The sequence below is a fragment of the Lepidochelys kempii genome, chromosome 19, assembly GCF_965140285.1.
Source record: "Lepidochelys kempii isolate rLepKem1 chromosome 19, rLepKem1.hap1, whole genome shotgun sequence".
NCBI lineage: Eukaryota > Metazoa > Chordata > Testudines > Cheloniidae > Lepidochelys > Lepidochelys kempii.
The window spans coordinates 19,547,020-19,574,752 of NC_136398.1; the positions used below are offsets into that span (position 1 = coordinate 19,547,020).

Consider the following 27,733-nt stretch of genomic DNA (forward strand, 5'->3'; position numbering starts at 1 on the left):
GAGGTGGTGGAATTGCCTTCCTTAGAGATTTTCAAGATCAGGCTTGACAAAGCCCTGGCTGGGATGATTTAGTTGGGGGTTGGTCCTGCTTTGAGTAGGGGGTTGGACTAGATGACCTTCTGAGGTTCCTTCCAACCCTGATATTCTATGATTGCAAGGTCATTTGCAAATCCTTAAGTGTATAGAGCATCTCCTCCGTACCACTGTTGAATAGCTCATTGCCCTCAAACTGGAGGTCCCCAATGGGCACCTGAACCTCCTTCAGAATCTCAGATGCCTGTAGCCAGGAGGACCACCTCATAGTAAAGGAAACGGTCATCATTCTCAGTGCTGTGTTAGATGTATCCAGTGCAGCTTCAAGTGATGTTCTGGTCATGAGCTGACCTTAGGATATGAGGGATTTCATCTCCTCCCGGTAATCTTCTGGTAGTTTGCCCACAAAGTTAGAGAGCCCTTTCCAGATTAAAAAGTCACATTTTGAGAGTAGAGATTGGTAGCTGGGTACTCTCATTTGCAGGCTCATCAACAAGTAAACCTTCAAGACAAAAAACTAACATTTTGGGTTCTTTGTGCAAAGGGTAGACTTTGGAAGATCCTGCTCTATGGATTTTGCTTGAACCGCAAGGGAGCCCGGCACAGGATACTGGTAGAAATACCTGAAGGCACTTGATAGGGAGGTTCAGTATTCTTGGAAGTAGCAAGAATTGAAGCTGGCACATGCCAGATTATCATGGCATGTGAGAGAAGCCTTTGATTTGTGGGCATCACCAGTTTCCCTGGAATCTCAGTCTGGAGGATGTTGAGAAGATTGCGCTGCTTCTTCTGGATAGATTCATAGATTCCAAGGCAAGAAGGCACCATTGTGATCATGTAGTCTGGCCTCCTGTATAACAAGGATATCCAGCACTGTCTTCATTAGGTCTTGGAAATCCACTGAAGTTGCAGAGGGCCTCATCCAGAGAGGAATATAAAATGGGAGGTGGTGCTGCATGTTCCTGTTCTGGGGAGTAATCATCCTCACCTTCCATTAGTTGGGGTTTAATCAAGCAAGAAGTTTAGGAAGGTTGTATCTGCTCCCTAGGCGAAGGAGATCTGGCCCTTGGGACTGTGGAGGCTTTCTCCTGAATATGGATTCCCACTCCAAGAGGACCAATAGGGTAATGGTTGATAAGGGTAGTGAAGGGGAAGACACATGAGCAGGTATCAGCCAGGCTGTTCCCTGTGCAAACCAGAAGACTTTATGGCATCCCTAAGGGATAAATTCCTGAACTCCCTTCCAGACTTCCAGTGCACTAACCATGGAGATGATGGGGCATGCACAGGGAAGGACTACATTCCTCTGAGGATGAGGAGTAAGGGAAGTTGTGGTCATGTCAGGAGTACATTGTCTAGTGTAAGTAGACGGGGTCAGGGACAGTAGCTGAGGATTTGGCAAAAACCTCTCTTAGGGCTTGCCCACATTGGGGGGGCGGGGGAGGCATCATGATGATTAACTTCACAGTGTCTCTCGCTGGTCTGCTCTTTGCTTTTTTGAATAAGGCCATTCAGAGGTAGTGTATCATCATCGGCAGTCAGGACAGCCTACAGGAGATACAGAGGGGATTATTATCCAGATTGCACCCAGATGTCCCTCACTAAACTCTGATATCATGTAAGCACCTCCAAGGCACAACAAAATTGCAAAGTCAAACTGGAAACGATTTCCAACACCCCACAGCCTCCAAGACACAACTGCAAATGCAAACAGGGTACACTGCAGATACAAAAATTCCATTCTAGACCCCCCACACATACCACTTACCATCTCTGAGGACCCCCCAAGTCTGGGGAAAAGCTCAGAGAGGTGAAATAAGAAATATATTTAAAATGCTGTAATTGATTCTCTGAAATATGAACAACTACTTGTTTTTCTCCCCTAGTCTTCTAGCCCTGGCACCTGCAGCAGCCAGACCATCAAGGACAGGGACTTTATCAACAGCTGAGCAGCTCGCTAACTTGAGGGGGATGAAACTGAGAACCTGCAATAAAATGTTAACAGACCTCCTTGCAGAATGCCCCCCAAAACTGAGGTAGTATTTGAGGTCAGAGAGGAAAGAGACCGGGAGCTATCCAGACAGTGCATTGTAGTGGCCAGAAACACTAAAAAGAAAGACAGGGGCATGCAGAATCAACTCCTAGAGGCGATACAGAAGCAGAATGCTTTGCTGCAGTGCATGCAGCTAGCAGGCTCCCAGACAATCCAGCACTCTCAACCGTGTTCTGCAGCCCCTGAACCAAAATCGGTTACCTACCTTTTGTAACTGTTGTTCTTCGAGATGTGTTGCTTATGTCCATTCCATGCTAGGTGTGCATGTGCCCATGTGCACCGTCATCAGAATTTTTGCCTTAGTGGTATCTATAGGGCAGGCTCTGGTGCCCTCTGGAGTCCCGTACTCATCACCAATATATGAGGCGCCACCAGCCCTAGGCCCTCTCTCAGTTCCTTCTTGCCGGCAACTCTGATAGAGGGGCAAGGAGGGCGGGTCATGGAATGGACACGAGCAAGATAGAGGGGCAAGGAGGGCGGGTCATGGAATGGACACAAGCAACACATCCCAAACAACAGCTGTTATGAAAGTTTAATAACTGTTTTTTCTTCTTCGAGTGCTTGCTCATTTCGATTCCATGCTAGGTGACTCACAAGCAGCATCCCTGGATGTGTGCTCAGAGTTCACGGATTAGCAGTTTGCAACACTGCTCTACCGAAGCTCACATCATCCCAGGCCTGCTGGGTGATGGCATAATGAGATGCAAAAGTATGGATAGATGGCTACATAGAGGCTCTACAGATGTCTTAAATTGGCACCTGGGCAAAGAAAGCTGATGATGAAGCCTGTGCTCTGGTGGAACGGGCAGTTTACAATCGCTGGCGGTGACACTTTTGCCTGTTCATAACAAAACTTGATGCAGACTGTTATCCAGAAAGAGATTCTTTGAGCGGAAACAGGTAGACCTTTCATTTTGCCTGCTGCTGTGACAAAAAGCTGCGCTGACTTATAGAACGGCTTAGCTCTTTCAATGTAAAAGGCCAGTGCTCACCTAACACCCAGAGTATGCAACCTGCGCTCCTCACCAGATTTATGAGGTTTTGGTGGAAAGACTTGCAGAAATATGTCCTGATTGTTGTGAAACTGCGACACCTTCAGTAAAAAAGCTGTAAGCGCTCTGATTTCAGAGACCCTTTGGGCTGAAGTGATTGCCATCAGGAAGGAGACCTTCCATGAGAGGAGTAGGAGGGAACAAGAGGCCAATGGCTTAAAGGGTGGCACTGTGAGCTTTGACAGTACTAGATTCAGGTCCCAAGGTGGGACAGGGTCACGAACTTGAGGGTAAAGTTGCTCCAGACCTTTCAGAAACCTGACCGTCATGTGATGGGAAAAAACCGACCTGCCCTGGATTGGAGGTTGTCAAGGGGACTAACTGATGAAAGGATCAGGCTTTGGTGCTTGATATGCAAAAGGTAGTCCAGAATCAACTGTAGCAAGGCCTGGTCAAGCAAAAGATTCTGGTCCAAGGCCCAACATGCAAAACGCTTCCACTTGGCTAGGTAGGTCGCCCTGGTAGAGGGTTTTCTGCTACCCATCAGGACCTGCTGAACTTGTGCCGAGCATGCTTCCTCTTCCACATTTAGCTCAGCAGCAGCTATGCTGTCAGGTGCAGGGCTGCGAGGTTCAGGTTCAGCAGTTGGCCATGGTTCTGGGAGAGTAAGTCCAGCCAGAGTGGTAGTTCTGTAGGTTCCACTATCGAGTGCGCCAACAGCTTCCCGAACCAGTGCTGGCAGGGCCACCCGGCACTATCAGGATTACCTTCGCCTTGTCCCACTTGATCTTCACGAGGACCCTGACCATGGGAGTAAAACTGCATCGGAAAGGGAGCTTTTGTTGAGCCCATGAATTGAACACAAGTTGTGGCACTTCCCAGGTGGACCTATTCGCATCCAGACAGAACAGGGAGTCCCCTGACCTCTGGAAGATCACACTGGCCACTTCTGGGTATGACCTCTCAGAGTGAGACAAGAAGGTCCTGCTGAGGTGATCTGCTAGCACGTTCCTGGCCCCAGGGCGGTGGAAGGCCACCAGATGAATGGCATGCTGCACACAGAAGCCCGATAACCAGAGAGCCTGTTGGCAAAGGGCTGATGAGCAGGCTCTGCCTTACTTGCTGATATAGACCATTGCGTTGGTATTGTCTGTTTAGGATTTGAACCACCTTGCCCATCAGGTGGAGGAGGAATGCATGACAGGCCAAGAGTATTGCCCTGAGCTCCCTGATGTTTACGTGTAGAGAGCTATCTTCCTGCGACCAGCGACCATGCATGCAAAGTTGAGCTCCCCAACCCAGGTCTGAAGCATAGGAGACCAAAATCACTGAAGGGAACTGCTTCCAATACCAAACTGGGGTCCCATCCATCATTCCAGGGGCGACTGGATGTATTCCGGTACCATGACCACCCGGGCTAGATAGTGTCTGTTGGGAAGGTAGACCAACACCAGCCACACCTACAGGAGTCTGAAATGGAGTTGCGCATGCCGGACCACTTAAGTACAAATTGCCATATGGCCCAACAGCTTGAGGCACATGTGGGCAGTCGTGAGAGGGGGGTCTCTCATGTGGAAGATCAAGCTTGAAATGGCCTGGAAACAGGACTTTGGCAGAAAGGCTTTGGCCTGTATAGAGTCAAGGATCGCTCCTATGAACTCTATCTGCTGAACGGGGGTCAGAGTTGATTTCTGCTCGTTTATCAGCAGGCCCAGATCCCGACAGGTGGGGTGCACCAGATCGAGGCTTCTTTGCACCTGGGCCTGTGACCTTCCCTTGACGAGCCAGTCATCGAAATACAGGTAAATCTGTACTCCTCGGCGTCTCAGGTAAGTAGCCACTGTCACCATGCACTTTGTGAAAACCCATGGGGTGGACGAGAGGCCAAAGGACAGCACCGTGAATTGGAAATGGTGTTGGCCCACCATAAAATGGAGTTTCTGTGTTCATGGAAAATGGATATATAAAAAATAGGCGTCCTTTAAGTCAAGTGCAGTGTACCAGTCTCCTGGATCCAGGGAGTGGATGATGGAGGCCAGGGACACCACGCAAAACTTCAACTTCTTGAGATATTTGTTAAGGCAACGCAGGTCTAGAATGGGTCTGAGGCCCTGTTTGGCCTTCGGGATTAGGAAATATCAGGAACAGAACCCTTTCCCCCTTCATGTCTTGAGGGACCTCCTCTACTGCCCCTAGCTGTAGGAGGGTTTCCACTTCCTGAACAAGGAGTTCCTAGAAGGGTCCCCGAAGAGGGATGGCAGAAAACTGTAGGGTACAGCCCGATGCTATTGTGTTGAGCACCCAACTATCTGACATCAATCAGGCCCATGCAGCCAGGAAAGGACACAACCGGTTCAAAAACAAATGGGGGGTGGGGAGGTGGGGTGATTCTGAAGTTAGACTGGGGCACTGTCCGCGAGCGCACCATCAAAATGCCTACCGTGGCCGCCCTGCAGGACCAGACTGGGCAGGCGAGGAGGATGAAGCACGACAATGGCGTTTAAACCCTTTATCCCATTCCTTTCTCTTATTGGTGCCTTGTCGCAGCAGCCCCCAAGAGCTGGGCGGTGGAAGTAGCCGGTACTGATTCCGAACAGTTTACGGCATGTAAAGGCCCAGCGAAAGTAACTTAGTCCGAGAGTCCTTCAGGCCGTGCAGCTTAGCATCAGTCTGCTCCGAGAAGAGAGCATTCCCTTCAAATGGGAGGTCCTGAACGGACAACTGCATCTCCTGGGAGAGCTCTAAGGATTGCAGATACGAAATGCACTTCATGACCACAGCAGAGGCTACAACTCTGGCTGCAGAGTCCGCCGCATTCCACGCCACCTGGAGAGAGCCTCTAGCCACTGCCTTGCCCTTCTCCAGAATGGATGCATACTGCAGACCGAGTCCTGTGGAAGAGAGTCTCTGAACGTATTGAGGGAGTCCCACAAATTAAAATTGTATCTCCCCAACAGGGCCTGATGGTTTGACACCCAGAGCTGGATACTGGCTGTTGGAATAAACCTTTCTCCCAAAAAGGTCTAACTTCTTTGCATCTCTGGGAGGGCTCAGGAGTTTCGACATCGAAGTGGCCCCATGATGATCCAGGGTGGGCAGGTGGTCCATACAGGGTCCTTTGCTCACCACATTCTTTCACTCGCACCGATGCAGATATGCTCAGAGTCAAGTCGAAGCGGGATGGCTCCGATACTGGACAAAGTGCAGCCTCCATGAGGAGGGCTTTCAGGCATATTTACCGTCCTTTCTGGGTCCTTGGCCTAAAGTTTTTGCAAATTCTGTACATCTCCTTTATGTGCGTCTCCCCCAAACATTTCAGGCAGTCATTGTGAGGGTTGCTAACCGGCATCAGCTTATGGCAAGCTGAGCAAGGTTTGAAGCCCGGGAACTGGGACATGCCCCGTCCTTTTGGGTACTCTTAACTAACACTACTTATTAACTAAAATAAACTATGTACAAGAGAAGAACAGTGAGTAATGAAGAAAAAAACGCTATCACACTTGCGGATACAAGAGGAAAGGCGCTCTGACGACCGTCACAAGCAGTAAGAAGAAACTGACAAGGCATAGGGCCGGTGGCGCTTCACATACTGTTACATGAGAGCAGGACTCCAGAGGGCGCCAGGGCTGGCCCTACAGATACTGCTAAAGCAAAAAATTCTGACTGTGCACGTGTGTGTGTGCACACCTATCATGGAATCAACATGAGAAAGCACTCGAAGAAGAATATAGGGTACTGGGATCACCAGCATATGTTCCTCACTGTACCTCCACAGCCATACTCCCAGATGCCATTCCCCTCCCTGGGCCAAGTTCAGAGCAGTGAGAACAATTGCACCTGGGAGCTCAGCTTCTTCGAGCCATCTAACACACCTGATGAGTTTGAGCCCCTAAACACTGAAAGGGAGAAGAACAAGAGGAGGCAGAGTGACTTGGAGCCTCCTGCTCACTTTTTGCGTGCTGCCCTCCACTGAACTGTGTCCCTTTAAAGCAGTGTTTTAATTTATAGATTACAAGGCCAGAAGGTCCCTTTGGGAAAAATCTAGTCTGACCTCCTGTATAACACAGGCCATAGAACTTCACCACAAGAAGAGGTTATTGACCTTGTACAGTAACTGCTTTTCTTCCTGTGAGTGCTCCACTTCAGGTGTGCATGTGCCTCTCAATCCTTGATCAGACATTTTCAGCTAGCAGCATCTGTTGGGCCCACACATGTAACCTAAGCCGCCTCCTGTCAGACACCGAGGTTATATAGGAGTACGTGGGCAAACCACCCGCAGTTCCTTCTCTACCCAACATCCCTTAGGGAACACTCTAAAGCGGAGGGGAAGGGAGATGGGAGTGGAGCACCCATAAGGACACACATCTCAAAGAACCACAGATAGAGCACAAGGTGAGAAACCTCTTCTTCTTCTTCTAGTAGTGTCCCTATGGGTGCTCCACCTCAGGGGACTTCCAAGCAGTATTCTGACAGGAGGAGGAGGGAGCTTCAGAAAAACATCCAGAACTAAAGATAATACTACAGAACAGAGGGTCGCATCGGATCTGGCAGCCTGGACAAGGGCATAAAGTTGGGTAAAGATATTTATTGAAACCCAGGTAGCAGTCTTACCTATTTTGGAAATTGTTACATTCTTCAGTAACGTTGTAAGATGTTGCCTGAGAACTGGGCAAATGTGCTATCACTGCATGAGGGGGTTGAGCACCTGCGGTCTCATAAGTGACAATACAACCAGATATCCATTTTGACAGTCTCTAAGTAGAGACAGAGAATCCCCGGCCTCTATCTATGATGGAGATGAAGAGCCTAAGAGATCTTCAGAATTGCCTGGTCCTATCCAAATAGAAGGCCAAAACTCTTCTAACATCCAGGGTATGCAAATAGGATTCCTGTTGAGAATTATGAGGTTTCAGAAAATATACTGGTAGATGGATGGATTGATTAAGGTGGAAATCCTACAGAACTTTATATAAGAATTTAGGATGTGGGTGTAAGGAGACTTTATCCTTGAAGTGTAACAGCCGTGTTAGTCTGTATTCGCAAAAAGAAAAGGAGTACTTGTGGCACCTTAGAGACTAACCAATTTATTTGAGCATAAGCTTTCGTGAGCTACAGCTCACTTCATCGCATCCAATGAAGTGAGCTGTAGCTCACAAAAGCTTAACCAATTTATTTGAGCATATCTCTAAGGTGCCATAAGTACTCCTTTTCTTTTATCCTTGAAGAACATCATAAAGGGTCTGCCATTAAGGCCCCAATTTACCCAACTCTACAAGCAAAAGTGAGGGCAACTAAGAAGGTATTGGAAATTATCCTGGCCTACAATAAAGTGTAGGTATTTCTTGTGTGATGGGCTTAATTGATATATGAAAATAGGTATCTTGTAGGTCAGGGCTGAAAACCAATCCCCTTCCTCCAATAAGAGAATTGTAGTTGCCAGAGTCACCATCCTGAACCTTTAAAGCTTCATGTGCTTTAAGTGTCTTAGATCGGCCTCCCTCCTCCTTTGGCACAAGGAAATACTCTGAGTAGAACTTCTTGCCTTGCGGGGGGAAGGGATCAGTTCTATTGCTTCTAGCTGGAGGAGAGAGTCAAACTGTTGTCTTAACACAAACTCAAGAGACAGGTCCTGAAGAGGGATGGGGAAGGAGGTGGGGATGAGAGGGCATGATGTAAAACGGATGGTATAGTCAGATGTTATGACCTCCATGACCCACTTTTCCTTGGTGGTCAGTTTCCAGGCCTGCTGGATAACAGGAAGGCAGTCCCCTAAACGGGAGAGATGCTCCAATGGGCGCAAGTGTCACTCCAATATGACTTCAGAGGATGGGTGCTCAGTGCTGTCTGAAAAATCAGACTCCTCTAAGGCATCTTAAGTTTTTTGCCCAAAAATTGAGGTACCCCAAATCACTAGGCCTGAATATTTAGAGAATAAACAGCACTGTAAGATTTTGTTCAGAATAGACCTTGCCAAATAATTATTAAATTAGCAGATGAAAGGAAAGCAGTTATCATATTTGAATTTTAGTAAGGGATTTTATTTAATGTTACATTTTGAAAGACAGCCCTTAAAATTTATTTTCATAGTCTTGCATCGAACAATGTTGACTGATATTGGCTGTAGAAACAACAAAAGCAGAGAAAAATAGTGAATTAGAGATTGGATGAAGGCAGTATTGAACACCAGATTATCTTCCTTGATAGTCTAGAAGAGGAAGTCAACAATGTAGTAATTAAACTCACAGCTGATATTAAATTGGGAGTAAATGCAAACACCAATGAGGACAAATAATGCAAAATGACAGAGAGGTTTGAAATATGGGAAGAAAATTAAAAAATATGCAGCTTGGAAAAATGCAGATAAATACATTTAGGGAAAACTTATCTGAAACACACAGACTCAAGGGAAGTAGTAAATTCTGATAGATCTGGGGCAGAGATACAGCAAAGTAAATATGTCTCTCCAATAGCACATAACAGCAAAAAAAAAAAAGAAAAAAAAAAAAGGGGCTATATGAATGGGGCTTCACACACAAATAGCACAGGATAGGGATGTAAAACTCCCTCTGTGTACCGCTCTGGCATGACTGCCTCAAACATTGCACCCAATTCTTGACATCACTTTACTAGAAAGATATTGACAAATCACAGGGAGTTCAGAGAGGAGCAACAATAATTATCAGGAGACTTGAAGGAGAGACTAGAGATGAATGATTAAAATAGCTAAATACCTAATGCTTGACTAATTGATTATTAATGTAAAAGGGGGGGAGGGACACAAAAGGTAAGATTCTACAAATACTAGAAGGATGAAAACATCAACAAGGCAGAGAACTTATTGTGGAGATACAAGGAGGTATAACTTGCAATTACAGGCATTAAATTAAGTCTGCAGAAATTTTAACAGTCAAACATTTAGATTTAGGGAAATCAATTAGGTTGCAGAATAGAACCTGAGAAATTTAAAACAAGACAGGGAGCAAACATACAATAGCAAACAACTCCACAACAGCAGAGAGGGCAAAAGACACCTAACTAGGTCTTTTCAGTTCTAACTAAGATTAAGGACAGTCGATACCGGGGACCCTATTCAATATGCAGTGCAACCTGCCAGGTCTGCCTCACCTCTCTTTTTAATCACACCTCCTCTCCCAATCCACCAGACTGTGTATTCAGCAAGAGTAAATGCTCACCGCAGGTGTTCAGACCTTCTCGTGGTCATTTAACATCTTTCAGCCCAAAGCAGAAATGCCGTCTGATTCCAGATTAGAGCAGTTGAGAGGCATTAAAATTACTGAGCGAGTCTGAATCCCTGCAGATGAGCAGAATGCATGATTGTGACCAAAAAAGGGGACAGACAAGAACCTTTTGTCCAAAACAGCTCAGGAACATAGTGGAAGATCCTCTGCCTTCCGGCTGTGATCTCTCCAAGAGGGGAGAAGCAAGACAAATTTGAAATTCAGTGGGGATCCTTCAGTATGAAAAGGTCTCACCTATTTTTGCCACATTCTACAATGTCCTGGAAATATTATAAAGGATCATAATTAAGTTTTAATTTTCCCATTACAGAGGTACATCTTCTACTCCTGGGGGAATGCTGCACCACTGCACAATTCAGAATTTATGCAGATTTCCATGTTTTCCCTGCAGATTCGGGGCTGCAGAGCTACTGGTTACCACTAGGGGCTGCTGAGCTCTGCAGAACCCGGATCGCAGTAAGTGGAGTGCCCAGCCCAGTGGGGATGGAGGCTCTGCACACCCTGGCTGTCCAGCTTGATCCACATTCTCCTGGTGATAGGAGAGGGCCCATGAGACCCAGCTCTGGCAAAGGGTGAGGAAGGGCAGAGCTGCACTGCACCGCGTCTCCCAGGGGGACAGTAAAGGAGCTGGGTCCAGGTATTCTCAAACTGTTTCTTTCCAAGGCACACCCAACACGCTATAAAAACTCCATGGCCCACCCATGCCACAACAACCGGTTTTCTGCATATAAAAGCCAGTGCTGGTGTTTGAGGGTAGCAAGCACAGCAATTCTCAGAGGCCCCATGCCAAAGGGGGCCCTGTGAAGTTAAGTTGGTCAGGCTTCGGCTTCAGCCCCAAGTGGTGGGGTTTGGGGCCCTGGGCTTCTGCCCCACACGGCGGAGCTTCAACTTTCTGCCCCGGACCCCAGCAAGTCTAATGCCAGCCCTGCTTGGCAGACTCCCTGAAACCTGTTCACAGCCCCCCAGGGGGCCCCAGACCGCTGATTGAGAACTGCTACCATAGGGGTTTCTTTAACTCTCTACTCCTGGGGGATCTTTTTTGTTGTTATCTATATTGCTGACATACTTGCTGACAGGTATTTTGAAATAAAATTACCAAAATAATTGAAACTAGAGTGATTATATTGTGTTATATTGACAAATAAAATACACAGAAATTTAAAATGTGGGCAGAATTTTTAATTTTTTGGTGCAGAATTCCCCCAGGAGTAATCTTCACTGCAATGAGATACAGAGACTTTCATCTTACCTCACCAGTTCAAACTCACTGGTAAGTGGCATATGTAGAACATGACAATTAAATACATGCCCCCAAATCAGTTAGGTACATGTGAAAAATCTCCATCTAAAAGAGGAAGCTACTTACTGTAACTGGAGGCTCTTCAAGATGTGTGGTCCTTCTCTGTATTCCGAATGTGGTATGCACGTGCACTACGTGCCCAAGTCTGGGAAGTTTCCCCCACACAGCGTCCGTTGTCCAGCAGAGTGTCTTTCCTTGTGCTTCCAGCCGAGGGTACAAGGAGCGGTGCAAGTTGATGCCACTCTAGTTCCCCTCTTAATGCAATGTAACCAAGTCCGAAGCAGAGGGGAAGGAGGGTGGGTAGTGGAATACAAATAGGAACCACACATCTTAAAGAACGTCCAGCTACAGTAAGTAACCTCCTTTTCTTCTTTGAGTGATGGTTCCACATGGATGCCTTGCGAGCAGTGATCAGTAGGACCCTATCAAATTCACAATCCATTTTGGTCAATTTCATGGACATAGGATTTTTAAACTGGTAAATTTCTTGATTTCAGCTATTTAAATCTGAAATTTCATGGTGTTGTAATTGTAAGGATCCAATCCAAAAAGGAGTTGTGGGGTGGGGGGTAGAGGGGGATTGTTGCAAAGTTATTTTAAAGGGGGTTGTAGTACTGCTACCCTTACTTCTGCACTGCTCGTGGTGGTGGCGCGGCCTTCAGAGCTGGGCAGCTGGAGAGCAGTGGCTCCTGACAGGGAACCCAGCTCTGAAGGCAGAGCTGCTGCCAGCAGCAGTGCAAAAGTAAGGATGGCCTGGTATGGTATTGCCATGCTTACTTCTGTGCTGCTGCGGCGGGGAGGGAGGGATGGTGCTGCCTTCAGGGCTGGGCGCCTGACCAACAGCCACCGCTCTCCAGCTGCCCAGATCTGAAGGCAGCGCAGAAGAAAGGGTGGCAATAATGTGACCCCCCCCCGCAACTTCCCTTTGTGTCAGGAACCCTAATTTGAGAAATGCTGGTCTCCCACGTGAAATCTGTATAGGATAAAAGCACACAAAAGACTGATTTCACAGTCCGTGGTAGGGCCCTAGTTTCAGTGTGGAGGTGGGTGTGAAGAGGCTGATGGCAGAGCGATTTGCAAGATGGCCCATCCTACCGCTGCATCCATGGCATGGCATGCCATCCATGGCATGCTTGTGCGTAGTGTGCTGTAAATGAGTGCACAATTCACCAATGTCCTGCAATGGGACGTCTGATAACACAGCCATGGAAGCAGCCTGTGCCCATGTAGAGTGAGCTGAAACATCCCCAGGAGGCAGGAGGATTGATATCTTTTGTAGCATTAAGTATGCAGCCTGAGATCCACTTAAGAGATCTTTTGTGAGGATATGGCTTGGCTCCTTGATCTTTCTGCCATGGCAAGAAAGTCTCAGACTTTTTAAAGGGCCTAGTTATTTGTAGGTAGAATGCCAGGGCATGTCTGACGTCAAGGGAGTGTAGCTTCTTGTAGTTCGAAGAGGCATGTGGTTTCAGAAAGAATACAGGTAAGTGGATTGATTGGTTGAGATGGAATTCAAAGACAACATTGGGGAGGAATTTGGGGTGTAACCACAGTGAAACCTTCTCCTTGTGCAAAAGTGTGTAGGGAAGGTCTACCATCATGGCTAGCTCACTGATTCCCCCCCACCCCGGCCGAAGTGATGGCTACTAGGAATGCAACTTTCATGGAAAGGTGGGTCATATAAGGTTGCCATAGGTTTGAAGGGTGGCCCTGTGACAGCTGAGAGGACAAGGTTAAGATCCCACAGGGGCATGGGTTTGACAGCAGGTGGGGAAGTCCTGACCAAGCCTTTCATAAAGCATGCCATTGTTGGGTATGTGAAGATAGTATCTTCCTTCCCCCACTGGAGGGACGATCTAAGTGCTGCCAGGTGCACATGGAGGGAGCTAAGGCTAAGCCCAATGTTTTCTGGGTGAGGAGATAATTGAGGACAACTGGGATGGTCAACATGTCAAGAGAAAGGTGATGGCAGTGCACCCACTCCAAGAAATGGAGCCACTTCACCCGCTGGTGGACTCTTTCCTGTTCTGGTTAAGGATCCATTGGACCAGGGCTGAACATGCATGTTCTACGTTAGACGTCCATCCAAACACCAGGCTGTGAGGTGAAAGGAGTCTGAATTGGGATACCTGAGAGTCTCCTTTGGTCCTATGTGAGAAGATCCGGGAAAGACCAGAGCCTGAACAGTGGTCAGGTGGAGAGCTTCAAGAGCTCTGCAATTTAGAACTGCTTGGGTCAGTAAAGTGCTATGAGAATGATGGTGGCCCCATCTCAGTCAACTTTTAGGAGAAAGTGAGGGCAGAGGGGAATCGGAAGAAAGGCACATCGAAGGTCACCTGTCCAGGAAAACAGGAGAGCATCACCCTGGGATTCAATGCCTACAGCCCCCTTCAAGCAGTAGCACTGTAGTGTAGACTTGTCCTGACACACCAGTTCCACAGCCTGACTGCCTTGGAGCAAAGGGAATGAGATGTCGCCCTCCCTGCTTGTTGATATTGTCCAACAGGATCTGCACGTGGAGGGAGAGTATAAGGCAGGGGTTCTCAAACTGGTGGATGCAAGGTGGTTACAGGGGGGTCTTGAGCTGTCAGCTCCATGAGGCTGACAGCCCCAAGCCTCCATTAAATTAAATCCCACCCCATTTTTAATTTAGAAGGGGGTCACACTCAGGGGCTTGCTGTGTGAAAGGGGTCACCAATACAAAAAGTTTGAAAACCACTGGTATAAGGGGAAGGAAAGCTTTGCAGGCGAGATGAACTGCTTTGAGTTCCAGGATGTTTATGTGTAACGTGGCTTCCCATGGCATTCATTCATCTTGTGCAGTGTGGTCCAGATGGGCACCCCATCCTGTAAGGGAGGTGTCATCCTGATGGTGGCTCTCAGTCTGGGAGGGCTGAAAGGGGTCTCATTTATGACCTTGGTCAGATCAGACCACCAAGTGAGAGGGGCCAGAACGTTTGAGGAAACAGTGACCCTGAAGTCAATGTGGTCCCCTGGTTGGGTTGCAGGTTGAATTAAGCCAGGCTTGTAGGTGCTGCAGGTGAAATCTCACAAGCGGTGTCATGTAGGTGCAGGTGGCCATGTGCTCCAAAAGAAAGAGGCAAAGTGGGCAATCAGGGTTGTCATTGTGAAGAACTGGTCCACCAAAAGGAAGGCTCATTTAGAGACTGAGTCCAGCCTTGCCCCTATAAAGTTTATCATCTGCCTGGGCAATAAAACAGACTCCTAAGGAGGAAAGGAGGTGTTGAAGAGACTGAATCACAAGAACTTCTTGCTGAGATTGTTCCACTAGAAGCTAGTCATTCAGGTACAGGAATACTGAACGCCCCTGGCATCTCATCTGTGCCACTACAACTATGAACATGTTCATAAAGGCCCTCGGTGCTGTCACTAGGCCGAAAGGGAGGACGCGAAACTGGTAGTGTTGTTGCCCCACATTAAATCAAAAGAACTTCCTGTGAGACAGTTGGATGTCCACATGGAAGTATGCGTCTTTCACGTTGAGAGCCACGAACCATGCTCCCTCCTGGAGGGAGGGAATTATCGATGCCAAAGTGGCCACCCAGAATTACTGCTTTCTGATTAATATATTTAGCTGACAAAGATCCAGGATGGGCCTCTGCCTTTTTTGGGAATGAAGAAATATGGTTAGTAGAAACGTCTCCCCTACTATTGAGAAAGGACACCATCTATAGCACCCTTGAGGAGCAAGGGCTCTGCTTTCTGCTGGAAAATAAATTGGTGAGAAGGGTCCCCTGAAGGGAGTCAGGAGGGAGGGTGATAAGGCACGAAGGAACGAAACTATGGAGTTGCTGTGGTGGATAATCTCCAGTACCCATCTGTCCACTGGGATCTTGCCCCAACTATGGGCAAAGAGGTTAAGAAGGCTGCCAAAGATGACAGGAGACAAAGTATGTGGCATCACAGTTGGTTTGTGGGTCCTAACCTGCATGTCAAAATTGACTCTTTGCCTACAGCTGAGAGAGGTTTGAGGAGGTGGCAGAGGCCAGGGTCAGAAAGCGGGCTCTCTGGGACCTCTGTCATTTGCGACAAGGTTCCGGTGGCTGTTGATAGGAGAGATAGGTGGCCATGGTCTGAAGGACTGGTGCTTCTTCCTGGGAGTTGGGGTGTAGATTCCCAGTGACTGCAGAGTGGAGCGTGGGTTCTTCAGGGACTGCAGAGACTCATCCACCTTGTTGTTAAAAAGATCGTTTTTGTCAAAAGGGAGGTTCTCCGTGGTGTTTTGGACCTCCCTCAAGAAAGCCGAAGACTTGAGCCAAGAGTCTGAGCATAACCAGTCCCGTGGCCAGATAATTGGATGCAGCGTCAGCAGCATCCACCACAGCCTTGAGGGCCACTTTTGCTACCAGTTTCTCCTCACATCTACCGAAGTCTGGAATTAGGCCTGGTCATCTACAGGAGCTGGTCCTTAAACTCTGCCAGCCTTCTGTAGGGGTTGAAATCATACTTGGCCAACAGTGCCTGGTAGTTGGCTATACAAAACTGCAACCCCACAGAGGAAAAGACCTTCCTGCCAAGGAGGGTCAACATTTTCAATTCCTTGTCTAGAGAGGGACTTTTGTGGGTGTTGTCAAGCCTGCTCCGCAACTGTTTGTGCCACGAGTGAATTAGGGGCTGGGTGCATAACCAGGAAATCAGTCCCTTTGGCTGGCATGGGGTGGGGGCACCTGATAGGGGCATGCGCCAAACCATTCTGGTCTGTGCCAGTATGGCCTCATTTACAGGATATCCAGGAGATGACGCTGGGGATACTGGACCTCCTCCAGCGGAATTTATAGATTGCTACATGCGTAGCTACCAGTTCCTGGTATTGCTGGTCACCCAGCAGAGAGGGCAGCAACGGGATGACCCCCTCATCCAGCAACGAGGAGGCTCCAGTGGCAGTACCAATTCCACATCTTCCTTGTCATATACCAGCAGAGCTGGCTGTGAGAAGGGGGGAACGATAAGACCCCTGTGATGGTCTTATCACAGCTGTGGTATGGGTCCCAGGGGCTCCAGTAGGGCCAGAAAGAGGATTCCATCAGGCTCAGCAGACCCCATGCTTCCCTGGGGCGGGTTATGCCAGGCAGATAAGGTTGCCTTGGCTCTCTCTCTGGGCTCCTGTGCTGTGGCAGACACACTGGCAGGGCTATGTCCTGGGACACCTCTGAGTCCGATGATGGGTCCACTGGAAACAGCGGTAGTGGGGAGCCCTGATCCGATGGATGGGAAAGGGTCCTCTCCTTCAACAGGAGTAACAGTTCATCCTCAGGCATAGGAATGTCCCAGAGAATGGATGGACGCGACAGGAGCAGAGACTATGGGTATGGCAGGAACACCTCTTTCAGTCAGGAACATCTCCATACATCCTAGAGCCCATGGGCTTACCATTGAGAATACAGAGGGACCCAGTTTGGCTGGTCTGAGGATTGACATGGCAGCAATCATGTCACGTGGGGCCGCACTCGTAGTTGGGTGTTCCATATGTCTCACCACTGACATGGTACTGACGAATCCCGCTTCTTCTTTACCTTACCTTCCAGTTGGGCGGTCTTTAGCAACGGTTCCATGGGATCCACATGCAACATCTCACCAGACTTGGCATGGCTCAGGGAGGAAACACGTCTCTTATGAGCAGTACGCTGTGGGGATCTACTCTTATGCCTATGAGATATAGTTTCTTACTTGTGTGGGGAGAAGCTTGTCCTTGGACTTCTGTGCCAATGGCTCCACACCATGGCTTATGCTAGGAAGGGCACTACAAGTCAGCAGAGGCCACTGTACAGGGGGGTATGCCTGGTCAGGATCAAAATGAGTCCGGGATCTCATAGCCTCTTTCATCAGGAATGTATGGAGTCAGAGCTCATAAACCTCTGTAGTTCTTGGCAGGAAGGACTTACAGAGGCTGCACTTCGTCGAGATGTTCACCTCACCCAGACAGTAGAGACATCATTGATGTTCCTTGCTGATGGAAAAGGAACAAGTGTAGGATACACAGTTCTTGAAGCCCGGGACCTTGGGCATGGTCCTCAGGTAGCGAGGAGTTCTTCCCCTCAACTGGGGAGGGGTTCTATACTAACTGTGCAAAACCATTTACACAGGTATACAGAACAACTTTCTTATTGAAATAAGAGCGAAGGAGGAATAGGGGTTCCGACTCAGGCCATGGGGCCGTAAGAAGGAACTGGAGTGGTGTTGACCTGTACTGCGCCTTATATCCTTGGTCAGAAGCATGAGGGAAAACACTGCACATATATGAGTCAATAGACATTGCTTGGAGGAAACACCCAGACTCAGGCGCATGAGCACCCACATGTGAAATATACATAGGGACCGTCACACAAAAGAACCACCACCGACTGGCATTTTATTTGGCAGTCTCACAGAGACCAAAGATTTAATCAGCATGGGACTGAACTATCCTCTTAAAGAGGTGTTCTTCCAATCCAGATCACAATCAAGGCATAGTGGCACGGATGTGTACCAACAGGTCTTCAGCAGATGTAAACTGAGGTTCTTTGCTTCAATGCTCCACTTATGATGCCACCTGGTACCCAGAAGCATACTACAAAGCTACGCAGTAAAGAGGAGAAATACCTTAAGAAGGATAAGGGAGGTTCTAGCTCTTATAGTAGAAATGGAGAAGACAGAATTTGTTTGGTATCCTTTTATAGACATGTTCCTAAGTCAAGCTCAGTGCATCTCACATTTTGCACAAAAATGACTTCACACAATTCAAAGAATGGGGTTCTAGAAGGAAAGAGGGGGGGAGCTGCTCTCCAGCTTAGCATCATGCATTCCAGAATCTATTTATTGTACTAATTCCTCTACTGCTTTTCCCCTCCCGGTCAAGTTACCTTGTTAAGATTGCCAAATCCCATTCTCTGCACAGCAGACGTTTTCCATTCAGGAAGAGGAGGCACAAACTGTACAGCAGGTGGTTGCTGTTTCAACACTCCCAAGGGAAGAGTGCACAGGACAGCATCACATTTATAAATAAAAGTCTGGCTAGTGGAGCGGGTGTTCACAGCTATCACTTCGCATCCTGGTAAAGGTAAGGAAAAGCACGGATTTAGACATTTAATATGCCAGGGTCCTATGGAAAAAACAGTGCATGATCATATACTTAGGAGACTATCAAAATGCATTCGCACAGTGGGACAGAATTTAGGTTGCACAGACAACCTTAATTCTGACATGGTCTAATTTTTGAGTGCTTGAATCTGCAATATTAACAGCATTCAAGGAATTCAGTATTTGAATAACTGAACAGTCCTTGTATTACCATAGTGCTTAGAGATAACACTGAGTACTAAGGCCCCCACTGCAGTGCACCCTGAACAAATACATACAAAGACATTCCCTGCCCCATAGCTCTGCAAAGATGTGGGAAACGCCTTAATCTTGATACAGATGGAGACAGGATGCCAATGGAGATTCAAGAAGGGGAATAATATGGGCAGAGCAGTGACACAGGAAGATATTTCAGCTACAACGTTTTATGTAGGCTAGATAAGGTGGAAGGAAGGTCAGAGTGGGTGATTGCCACATTCAAGGCAGGAGATAGGTTTCAGAGTAACAGCCGTGTTAGTCTGTATTCGCAAAAAGAAAAGGAGGACTTGTGGCACCTTAGAGACTAACCAATTTATTAGAGCATAAGCTTTCGTGAGCTACAGCTCACTTCTTCAGATGCATATCGTGGAAACTGCAGCAGGCTTTATATATACACAGAGAATATGAAACAATACCTATTCCCACCCCACTGTCCTGCTGGTAAAGACCAAGTTTCTTGAGCGTGGCATCTATGCCTGCTGAGTTGGCTTCCTTTAATTCTCTTTAATCACCCTATTTTGTTGCTGTCCCTTTCCAATGAAACTGCTCTCAAATAGTTACCTCAGAGCCCAATCTAAGAGTTTAGCAGCCTTGCTGGAGCCCTAGGCATAACTTAGTGGAGGATAGTAGTATAGTAACTTAGCGCAGAATAGTAACAAGCTAGGTGTCAGCTAACCAAGTAAGCACATTCCTGATTGTGGAGAATGGTACAAAAACACAGATCTCTGAAGTACCTACTTAACACATTCCTAAGATACAACATCACACCAACACCATGTCAAGATAAAGAGGGGATGACAGGATAATGGATGAGGATGTTTTGTTTGATCTAGCAGCTACAACAGAGGTGGGCAAACTATAGCCTGCGGGACTGTCCTGCCTGGTCCCTGAGCTCCTGGCCCAGGAGGCTCGCCCCCGGCCCCTCCCCTGCTGTTCCCCCTCTCACGCAGCCATGCCGCCGCAAGGGCAGTGGGGCTGCGAGCTCCTGCCACTCTGAGTGGCATGGTAAGGGGGGTGGGGGCGCGCGGCGGTGAAGAACATTGGGTAGTGGGTTCCGTGGACAGGGAGCAGTTGGATGGGGCAGAGGTTCTGGGATGGTCAGGGGTCGGGGAACAGGGGCGTTGGATAGGCTGTGGGAGTCCCAGGGGAGGGGGTGCTGTCAGGGGGCGGGGGTGTGGATAGGTCGGGGCAGTCAGGGTACAGGGAGCAGGTGGGGTTGGATAGGGGGTGGGATCCTGGGGGGGAAGGACGGTTTGGGGCGGGGGGTCCCAGGAGGAGACAGTCAGGGGACGGGAAGTTGGAGGGGGTGAATAGGGGGCAGGGGCCAGGCTGTTTGGGGGGCACAGCCTTCCCCACCCAGCCCTCCAAACAGTTTTGCACCCCTATGTGGTCCTCGGGCCAAAAAGTTTGCCCACCCCGAGCTACAAGATATAAGGGTGGTAACTAACCTCCAGGAGTGTAATATGTCATTTGTTTGTATCAACGTACAAATTAAGAAGTCACAGGAGGGGCAACTTTAGATCAGTCTAAGGGACAGCATCCTGTTATGCTGACTGAACCTTCACCTTGTCGATAGCATGTCTGTTCCAGTATCCCTGTGACCCACTGGATAGGGCGCTAGTGCTGTGCTTTGCTGACAATACACCTGGCTGAGTGCCTTCAGCATCAAACCTCGCCTGTGAACAACACTGAAGTCTGCTGAATCAGCAAGCTGCACTCTCGGCGGGGCACCTAACACTGGAGCTCCAAGACCAGCAACACTAACAACAGTATGGACCAGCACTCCCATTATGCTAGGCACTGTACATAAACCTAACAATATCCCCATGTTTTTTATTTCTTCTTCAACCTGGCTCTCTCTCTATTCCCGGATACAAGCTATGCTAAAAGGGCGTTATGGCTGAACATAACATTAATTAATACATTACAGGAATGTCCTAAAACCAAGCATTAGAATCCCATGAAATCATAGAATATCAGGGTTGGAAGGGACCTCAGAAGGTCATCTAGTCCAACCCCCTGCTCAAAGCTGGACCAATCCCCAACTAAATCATCCCAGCCAGGGCTTTGTCAAGCCTGACCTTAAAAATATCTAAGGAAGGAGATTCCACCACCTCCCTAGGTAACGCATTCCAGTGTTTCACCACCCTCCTAGTGAAAAAGTTTTTCCTAATATCCAACCTAAACATCCCCTACTGCAACTTGAGACCATTACTCCTTGTTCTGTCATCAGCTACCACTGAGAACAGTCTAAATCCATCCTCTTTGGAACCCCCTTTCAGGTAGTTGAAAGCAGCTATCAAAGCCCCCCTCATTCTTCTCTTCTACAGACTAAACAATCCCAGTTCCCTCAGCCTCTCCTCATAGCTCATGTGTTCCAGTTCCCTAATCATTTTTGTTGCCCTCCGCTGGACTCTTTCCAATTTTTCCACATCCTTCTTGTAGTGTGGGGCCCAAAACTGGACACAGTACTCCAGATGAGGCCTCACCAATGCCGAATAGAGGGGGACGATCACGTCCCTCGATCTGCTGACAATGCCCCTATGTATACATCCCAAAATGCCATTGGCCTTCTTGGCAACAAGGGCACACTGTTGACCCATATCCAGCTTCTCGTCCACTGTAACCCCTAGGTCCTTTTCTGCAGAACTGCTGCCTAGCCATTCGGTCCCTAGTCTGTAGCGGTGCATGGGGTTCTTCCGTCCTAAGTGCAGGATTCTGCACTCGTCCTTGTTGAACCTCATCAGATTTCTTTTGGCCCAATCCTCTAATTTGTCTAGGGCCCTCTGTATCCTATCCCTACCATCCAGCGTATCTACCTCTCCTCCCAGTTTAGTGTCATCTGCAAACCTGCTGAGGGTGCAATCCACACCATCCTCCAGATCATTTATGAAGATATTGAACAAAACCGGCCCCAGGACCGACCCTTGGGGCACTCCACTGGATACTGGCTGCCAACTAGACATGGAGCCATGGATCACTACCCGTTGAGCCCAACAATCTAGCCAACTTTCTATCCACCTTATAGTCCATTCATCCAGCCCATACTACTTTAACTTGCTGGCAAGAATACTGTGGGAGACAGTGTCAAAAGCTTTGCTAAAGTCAAGGAACAACACGTCCACCACTTTCCCCTCATCCACAGAACCAGTTATCTCGTCATAGAAGGCAATTAGATTTAGTCAGGCATGACTTGCCCTTGGTGAATCCATGCTGACTGTTCCTGATCACTTTCCTCTCCTCTAAGTGCTTCAAAACTGATTCCTTGAGGACCTGCTCCATGATTTTTCCAGGGACTGAGGTGAGGCTGACTGGACTGTAGTTCCCAGGATCCTCCTTTTTTTTAAAGATAGGCACTACATTAGCCTTTTTCCAGTTGTCCGAGACTTCCCCCTATCGCCATGAGTTTTCAAAGATAACGACCAATGGCTCTGCAATCACATCCGCCAACTCCTTTAGCACTCTCAGATGCAGCACGTCCGGCCCCATGGACTTGTGCTCGTCCAGCTTTTCTAAATAGTCCCGAACCACTTCTTTCTCCACAGAGGGCTGGTCACCTCCTCCCCATGCTGTGCTGCCCAGTGCAGTAGTCTGGGAGCTGACCTTGTTCGTGAAGACAGAGGCAAAAAAAGCATTGACTACATTAGCTTTTTCCACATCCTCTGTCACTAGATTGCCTCTCTCATTCAGTAAGGGGCCCACACTTTCCTTGACTTTCTTCTTGTTGCTAACATACCTGAAGAAACCCTTCTTGTTACTCTTAACATCTCTTGCTAGCTGCAACTCCAGGTGTGATTTGGCCTTCCTGATTTCACTCCTGCATCCCGAGCAATATTTTTATACTCTTCCCTGGTCATTTGTCCAATTTTCCACTTGTTGTAAGCTTCTTTTTTGTGTTCAAGATCAGCAAGAATTTCACTGTTAAGCCAAGCTGGTTGCCTGCCATATTTACTATTCTTTCTACACATCGGGATGGTTCCTCCCTGTAACCTCAATAAAGATTCTTTAAAATACAGCCAGATTAAGAAATCCACCATGTTAGGGTGAAAAATACAGTTAAAAACTCTCGAACAATCCTATATCAACTCTGTAGTGACATCATGATTCAAAAAAGAACTAGATAAATTCATGGAGGATAGGTCCATCAATGGCTATTAGCCAGGATGGGCAGGAATGGTGTCCCTAGCCTATGTTTGTCAGAAGCTGGGAATGGGCAACAGGGGATGGATCACTTGAGAATTACCTGTTCAGTTCATTCCCTCTGAGGCACCTGGCATTGGCCACTGTTGGAAGACAGGATATTGGGCTAGATGGACCTTTGGTCTGACCCAGAATGGCCGTTCTTATATATCATGAAATAACCACATTATGTTCAAGGCATTTTAGTATTTGTGGTCTCAAATCAGATTAAATTGTTTTTTAAAAACATAACAGACTCTCACCATCCCATTGTGTCACTACAGAGTAGATCAGTGGTTCTCAAACATTTATACCGGTGACCCCTTTCACATAGCAAGGCAAAATGTGATTTCCCCCACAAAACGTACAAGACATACTACTCAGCCCTCTCCTGGACAGTCCAGATATATTTAGTCCTTATTCCTTTAAGGCAGGGGTTCTCAAACTTCATTGCACTGAGACCCCCTTTTGACAACAAAAATTACTATACAACCCCAAGACGGTCGTATAGAAGCCTAAGCACGCCCAACCCTTGCCGCCCCAAGCAGGAAAGCCAAAGTCAAAAGGGATTCAGCCCCGGGTGCGGGGGCCTGTAATCTGAGCTCTTGGGCTTTGGTTTCAGTTCCAGGCGGTGGGGCTCGGGCTTAGGCTTGCGGCCCAGGCTTGAGGCCCGGGCCCCAGCAAGTTAATGCCAGCACTGCGACCCACAGTTTGAGAACCACAGCTTTAAGGGAATAATACACAATGGCTTACCACCTTAAATGGAGTTACCCAGACACTAAATTAAACACACTGGACTGAACTGAACATGCAATTAACTCAGCTAAAAAAAATTTATCGCAATTAATCGCACTGTTAAACAATAGAATACCAATTGAAATTTATTAAACATTTTTGGAATGTTTTTCTACATTTTCAAATATATTGATTCTATTACAACACAGAAAACAGTGTACAGTGCTCACTTGATATTTTTTATTACAAATATTTACACTTTAAATACGATAAACAAAAGAAACAGTATTTTTCAATTCACGTCATACAAGAACTGTGGTGCAATCTCTTTTTTGTGAAAGTGTAATTTACAAATGTACATATTTTGTTACATAACTGTACTCAAAAATAAAACAATGTAAAACTTTAGCACCTACAAGTCCACTCAGTCCTAATTCTTGTTCAGCCAATCACTAAGACAAACAAGTTTGTTTACATTTACAGGGGATACTGCTGCCTGCTTTTTATTTATGTCACATGAAAGTGAGAAGAAGCATTCGCATGGCATTTTTGTAGCTGGCATTGTAAGGTATTTACGTGCCAGATATGCTAAACATTCGTATGCCCCTTCATCCTTCAGCCACCATTCCAGCGGATATGCTTCTGTGCTGATGATGTTCGTTAAAAAAATAATGAGTTAATTACATTTGTGATTGAACTCCTTGGGGGAGAACTGTGTATCTTCTGTTCTGTTTTATCCACGTTCTGCCATATATTTCATGTCATAGCAGTCTCAGAGGGTGACCCAGCACAGGTTCATTTTAAAAACACATTCACAGCAGATGTGACAAAACGCAAAGGAGGTACCAATGTGAGATTTCTAAAAATAGCTACATCATTCTACCTAAGGTTTAAGAATCTGAAGTGCCGTCCAAAATCTGAGAGGGACGAGGTGTGGAGCATGCTTTCAGAAGTCTTAAAAGAGCAACACTCCGATGGGGAAACTACAGAACCTGAACCACCAAAAAAGAAAATCAACCCTCTGCTGGTGGTAACTGACTCAGATGATGAAAATGAACAAGCGTCGGTCTGCTGTGCTTTGGATCGTTATTGAGCAGAACCCATCATCAGCATGGACGCATGTGCTTTGGAATGGTGGCTGAAGCATGAAGGGACATATGAATCTTTAGCGGATCTGGCACGTAAATATCTTGCGACGCCGGCTACAACAGTGTCATGCAAACACCTGTTCTCACTTTCAGGTGACATTGTAAACAAGAAGTGGGCAGCATTATCGCCTGCAAATTGTAACCAAACTTGTTTGTCTGAGCTATTGGCTGAAGTAGGACTGAATGGGCTTGTAGGTTTTACATTGTTTTATTTTTGAATGCAGTCATTTTTTGTACATAATTCTACATTTGTAAGTTCAACTTTCATGATAAAGAGACTGGACTACAGTGCTTGTATTAGGTGAACTGAAAAATACTATTTCTTTTGTTTTTTACAGTGCAAATATTTGTAATTAAAAATAAATATAAAGTAAGCACTATACACTTTGTATTCTGTGTTGTAACTGAAATCAATACATTTGAAAATGTAGAAAACATTCAAAAATATATAAATAAATGGTATACTATTGTTTACTCACGCAATTAATTTTGTTAATTGCTTGACAGCTCTACACTAGATTACATAAAATAATTAAACAAGTTTATTAACTACAAAAAGAGATTTTAAGTGAACACAAGTAATGAGGCATAGAAGTCAGAAATGGTTACAAGAAAAACAAAGATAAAATACTTCTGGTGCCTAAAAATCAGAATCATAGAACTGCAGAACTGGAAAGAAACTCAATAAGTCATCTAGTCCAGTCGCCTGCACTCAAGGCAGGACTACATAATAACTAGACCATTCCTGACAGGTGTTTGCCTCAGGAGGTTGTGGAATCTCCATCATTGGAGTTTTTTAAGAACGGGTTAGACAATTTATTCCAGGGCTTAAACACCCTGACAATTAGGAAGTTCTTCCTATTGTCCAACCTAAACTTCCCTTGCTGCAATTTAAGCCCATTGCTTCTTGTCCTGTCCTCTGGGATTAACAAGAACAATTACCCCCCCCCCCAGCCACAACAATCTTTTATGTACTTGAAAACTTATGTCCCCCGTCAGTCTTTTCTTCTCCAGACAAAACAAACCCAATTTTTTTTTCAAACTTTCCTCATAGGTCATGTTTTTAAGACCTTTAATAATTTTTGTTGCTCTTCTCTGGAGTGTCTTCAATTTGTCCACATCTTTCCTGACATGTGGTGCCCAGAAATGGACACAAGACTCCAGCTGAGGCCTAATCAGCTTGGAACGAAGCAGAAGAATTATTTCACGTGTCTTACTTACAACACTCCTGCTAAGACAGCCCAGAATGTAGTTTGCCTTTTTGTTGCGCAACAGTGTTACACTGTTGACTCATATTTACCTTGTGATCCACAATAACCCCCAGATCCCTTTCCGCAGTACTCCTTCCTAGGCAGTCATTTCCCAATTTGTGTGTGCACAATTGATTGTTCCTTCCTAAGCAGAGTAGTTTGCATTTTTCCTTATTGAATTTCATCCCGTTTTCTTCAGACCATTACTCCAGTTTGTCCAGATCATTTTGGATTTTAATCCTATCCTCCAAAGTCCTTTCAACTCCTCCCAGCTTGGTATCATCCGCAAACTTTATAATTGTACTCTGTACCATTACCTAAATCATTTAGGAAGATAGTGAACAGAACCAGACCTAGGACCAATCCCTGCAGGACCACACTCGATATGCCCTTCCAGCTTGACTGTTAACTACGGATAACTACTCTCTGGAAACCATTTTCCAACCATACTATATCAGGGTATGTCTATACTACCCGCCGCATCGGCGGGCAGCGATCAATCCAGTGAGGGTCTAGACTAGACGTGATAATCGACCCCCAAGCGCTCTCCCGTTGACTCCTGCACTCCAGCACCGCGAGAGGCGCAGGCAGAGTCAGCGGGAGAGCGGCAGCAATCGACTCACCGTAGTGAAGACTCTGCAGTGAGTAGGTCTAAGTATGTTGACTTCAGCTACGTTATTGACGTAGCTGAAGTTGCGTAACTTAGATTGACCCCACCCCCCACAAGTGTAGACCAGGCCTTAGACTCAAACTATATTAGACCCAAAGCTAAGTTTCTCACCGCATACTTCAAGGACTTCCAAACCCCTCCCCCAGAGTTCAACGGCTGTTTCTTTTGTCTTCTCAGGTGCAAAGAGGGAGATGGACAGGGAGAAAGAAGTAACTTGCTGTTTGCCCCCTCCTTTTTAATGGCTTCACTCCTTCTTTTGAAAAGCATGTCTCCTTATTCTCAGCTGGAAAATTTATCTAGGATGGAAGGATGCTTCCTCTGGGTTCTTTCACCTGTGTATGCTTACATGCAGGTTTCCTCCCTTCCTTCTTTTTGCTTGATGATTGCTTAAATGCAAATTAAGTCAAACACATATTCCTTTGCTCAGGACAGACCTGTTTACTGACTTCTGCCTGGGCAGGTCTGTGGGGTTTGGAACATGTGCTATCATCATCATACAAGGGAATTTTATAGCTTCACAAACAATGTTGTTACATACATTTCTCGATGATGAGATTGACCAGCAAGTTATTAGCTTTTAAATGATACTTTATAAGGCATATTTTGCACAAAGATTATTACAGTAGTGTGCAAGGTGTGAATGCAAAGTGCATTCCGTCACACTTGGAAACAAGGGACTTCTCCTCCCAGAAGGCAAAGGTCTGATAACAGGTGACATATTTAGACTTGAAACCTGCAAGGGAGCTGATGAACCCACCAGCTCCAAAGCCACCCTCAGT

General features: G+C 46.8%; 1 protein-coding gene across 5 annotated transcripts in view; it reads right to left on the reverse strand.

Annotated features, from left to right (window-relative positions):
* The window catches only part of KDM1A (lysine demethylase 1A), a 181,340-nt gene that overhangs the window by 17,112 nt on the left and 136,495 nt on the right, over positions 1-27,733 (reverse strand). For 4 of the 5 annotated variants that reach the window (XM_073317369.1, XM_073317368.1, XM_073317371.2 and 1 more), the window contains one exon: positions 18,498-18,685. In XM_073317369.1, coding sequence (XP_073173470.1) covers positions 18,498-18,685 — 188 coding nt within the window. Of the gene's footprint in view, positions 1-9,094; positions 9,197-18,497; positions 18,686-27,733 lie in introns of those variants that run through there. The other variant, XM_073317372.1, reaches the window with a different exon arrangement.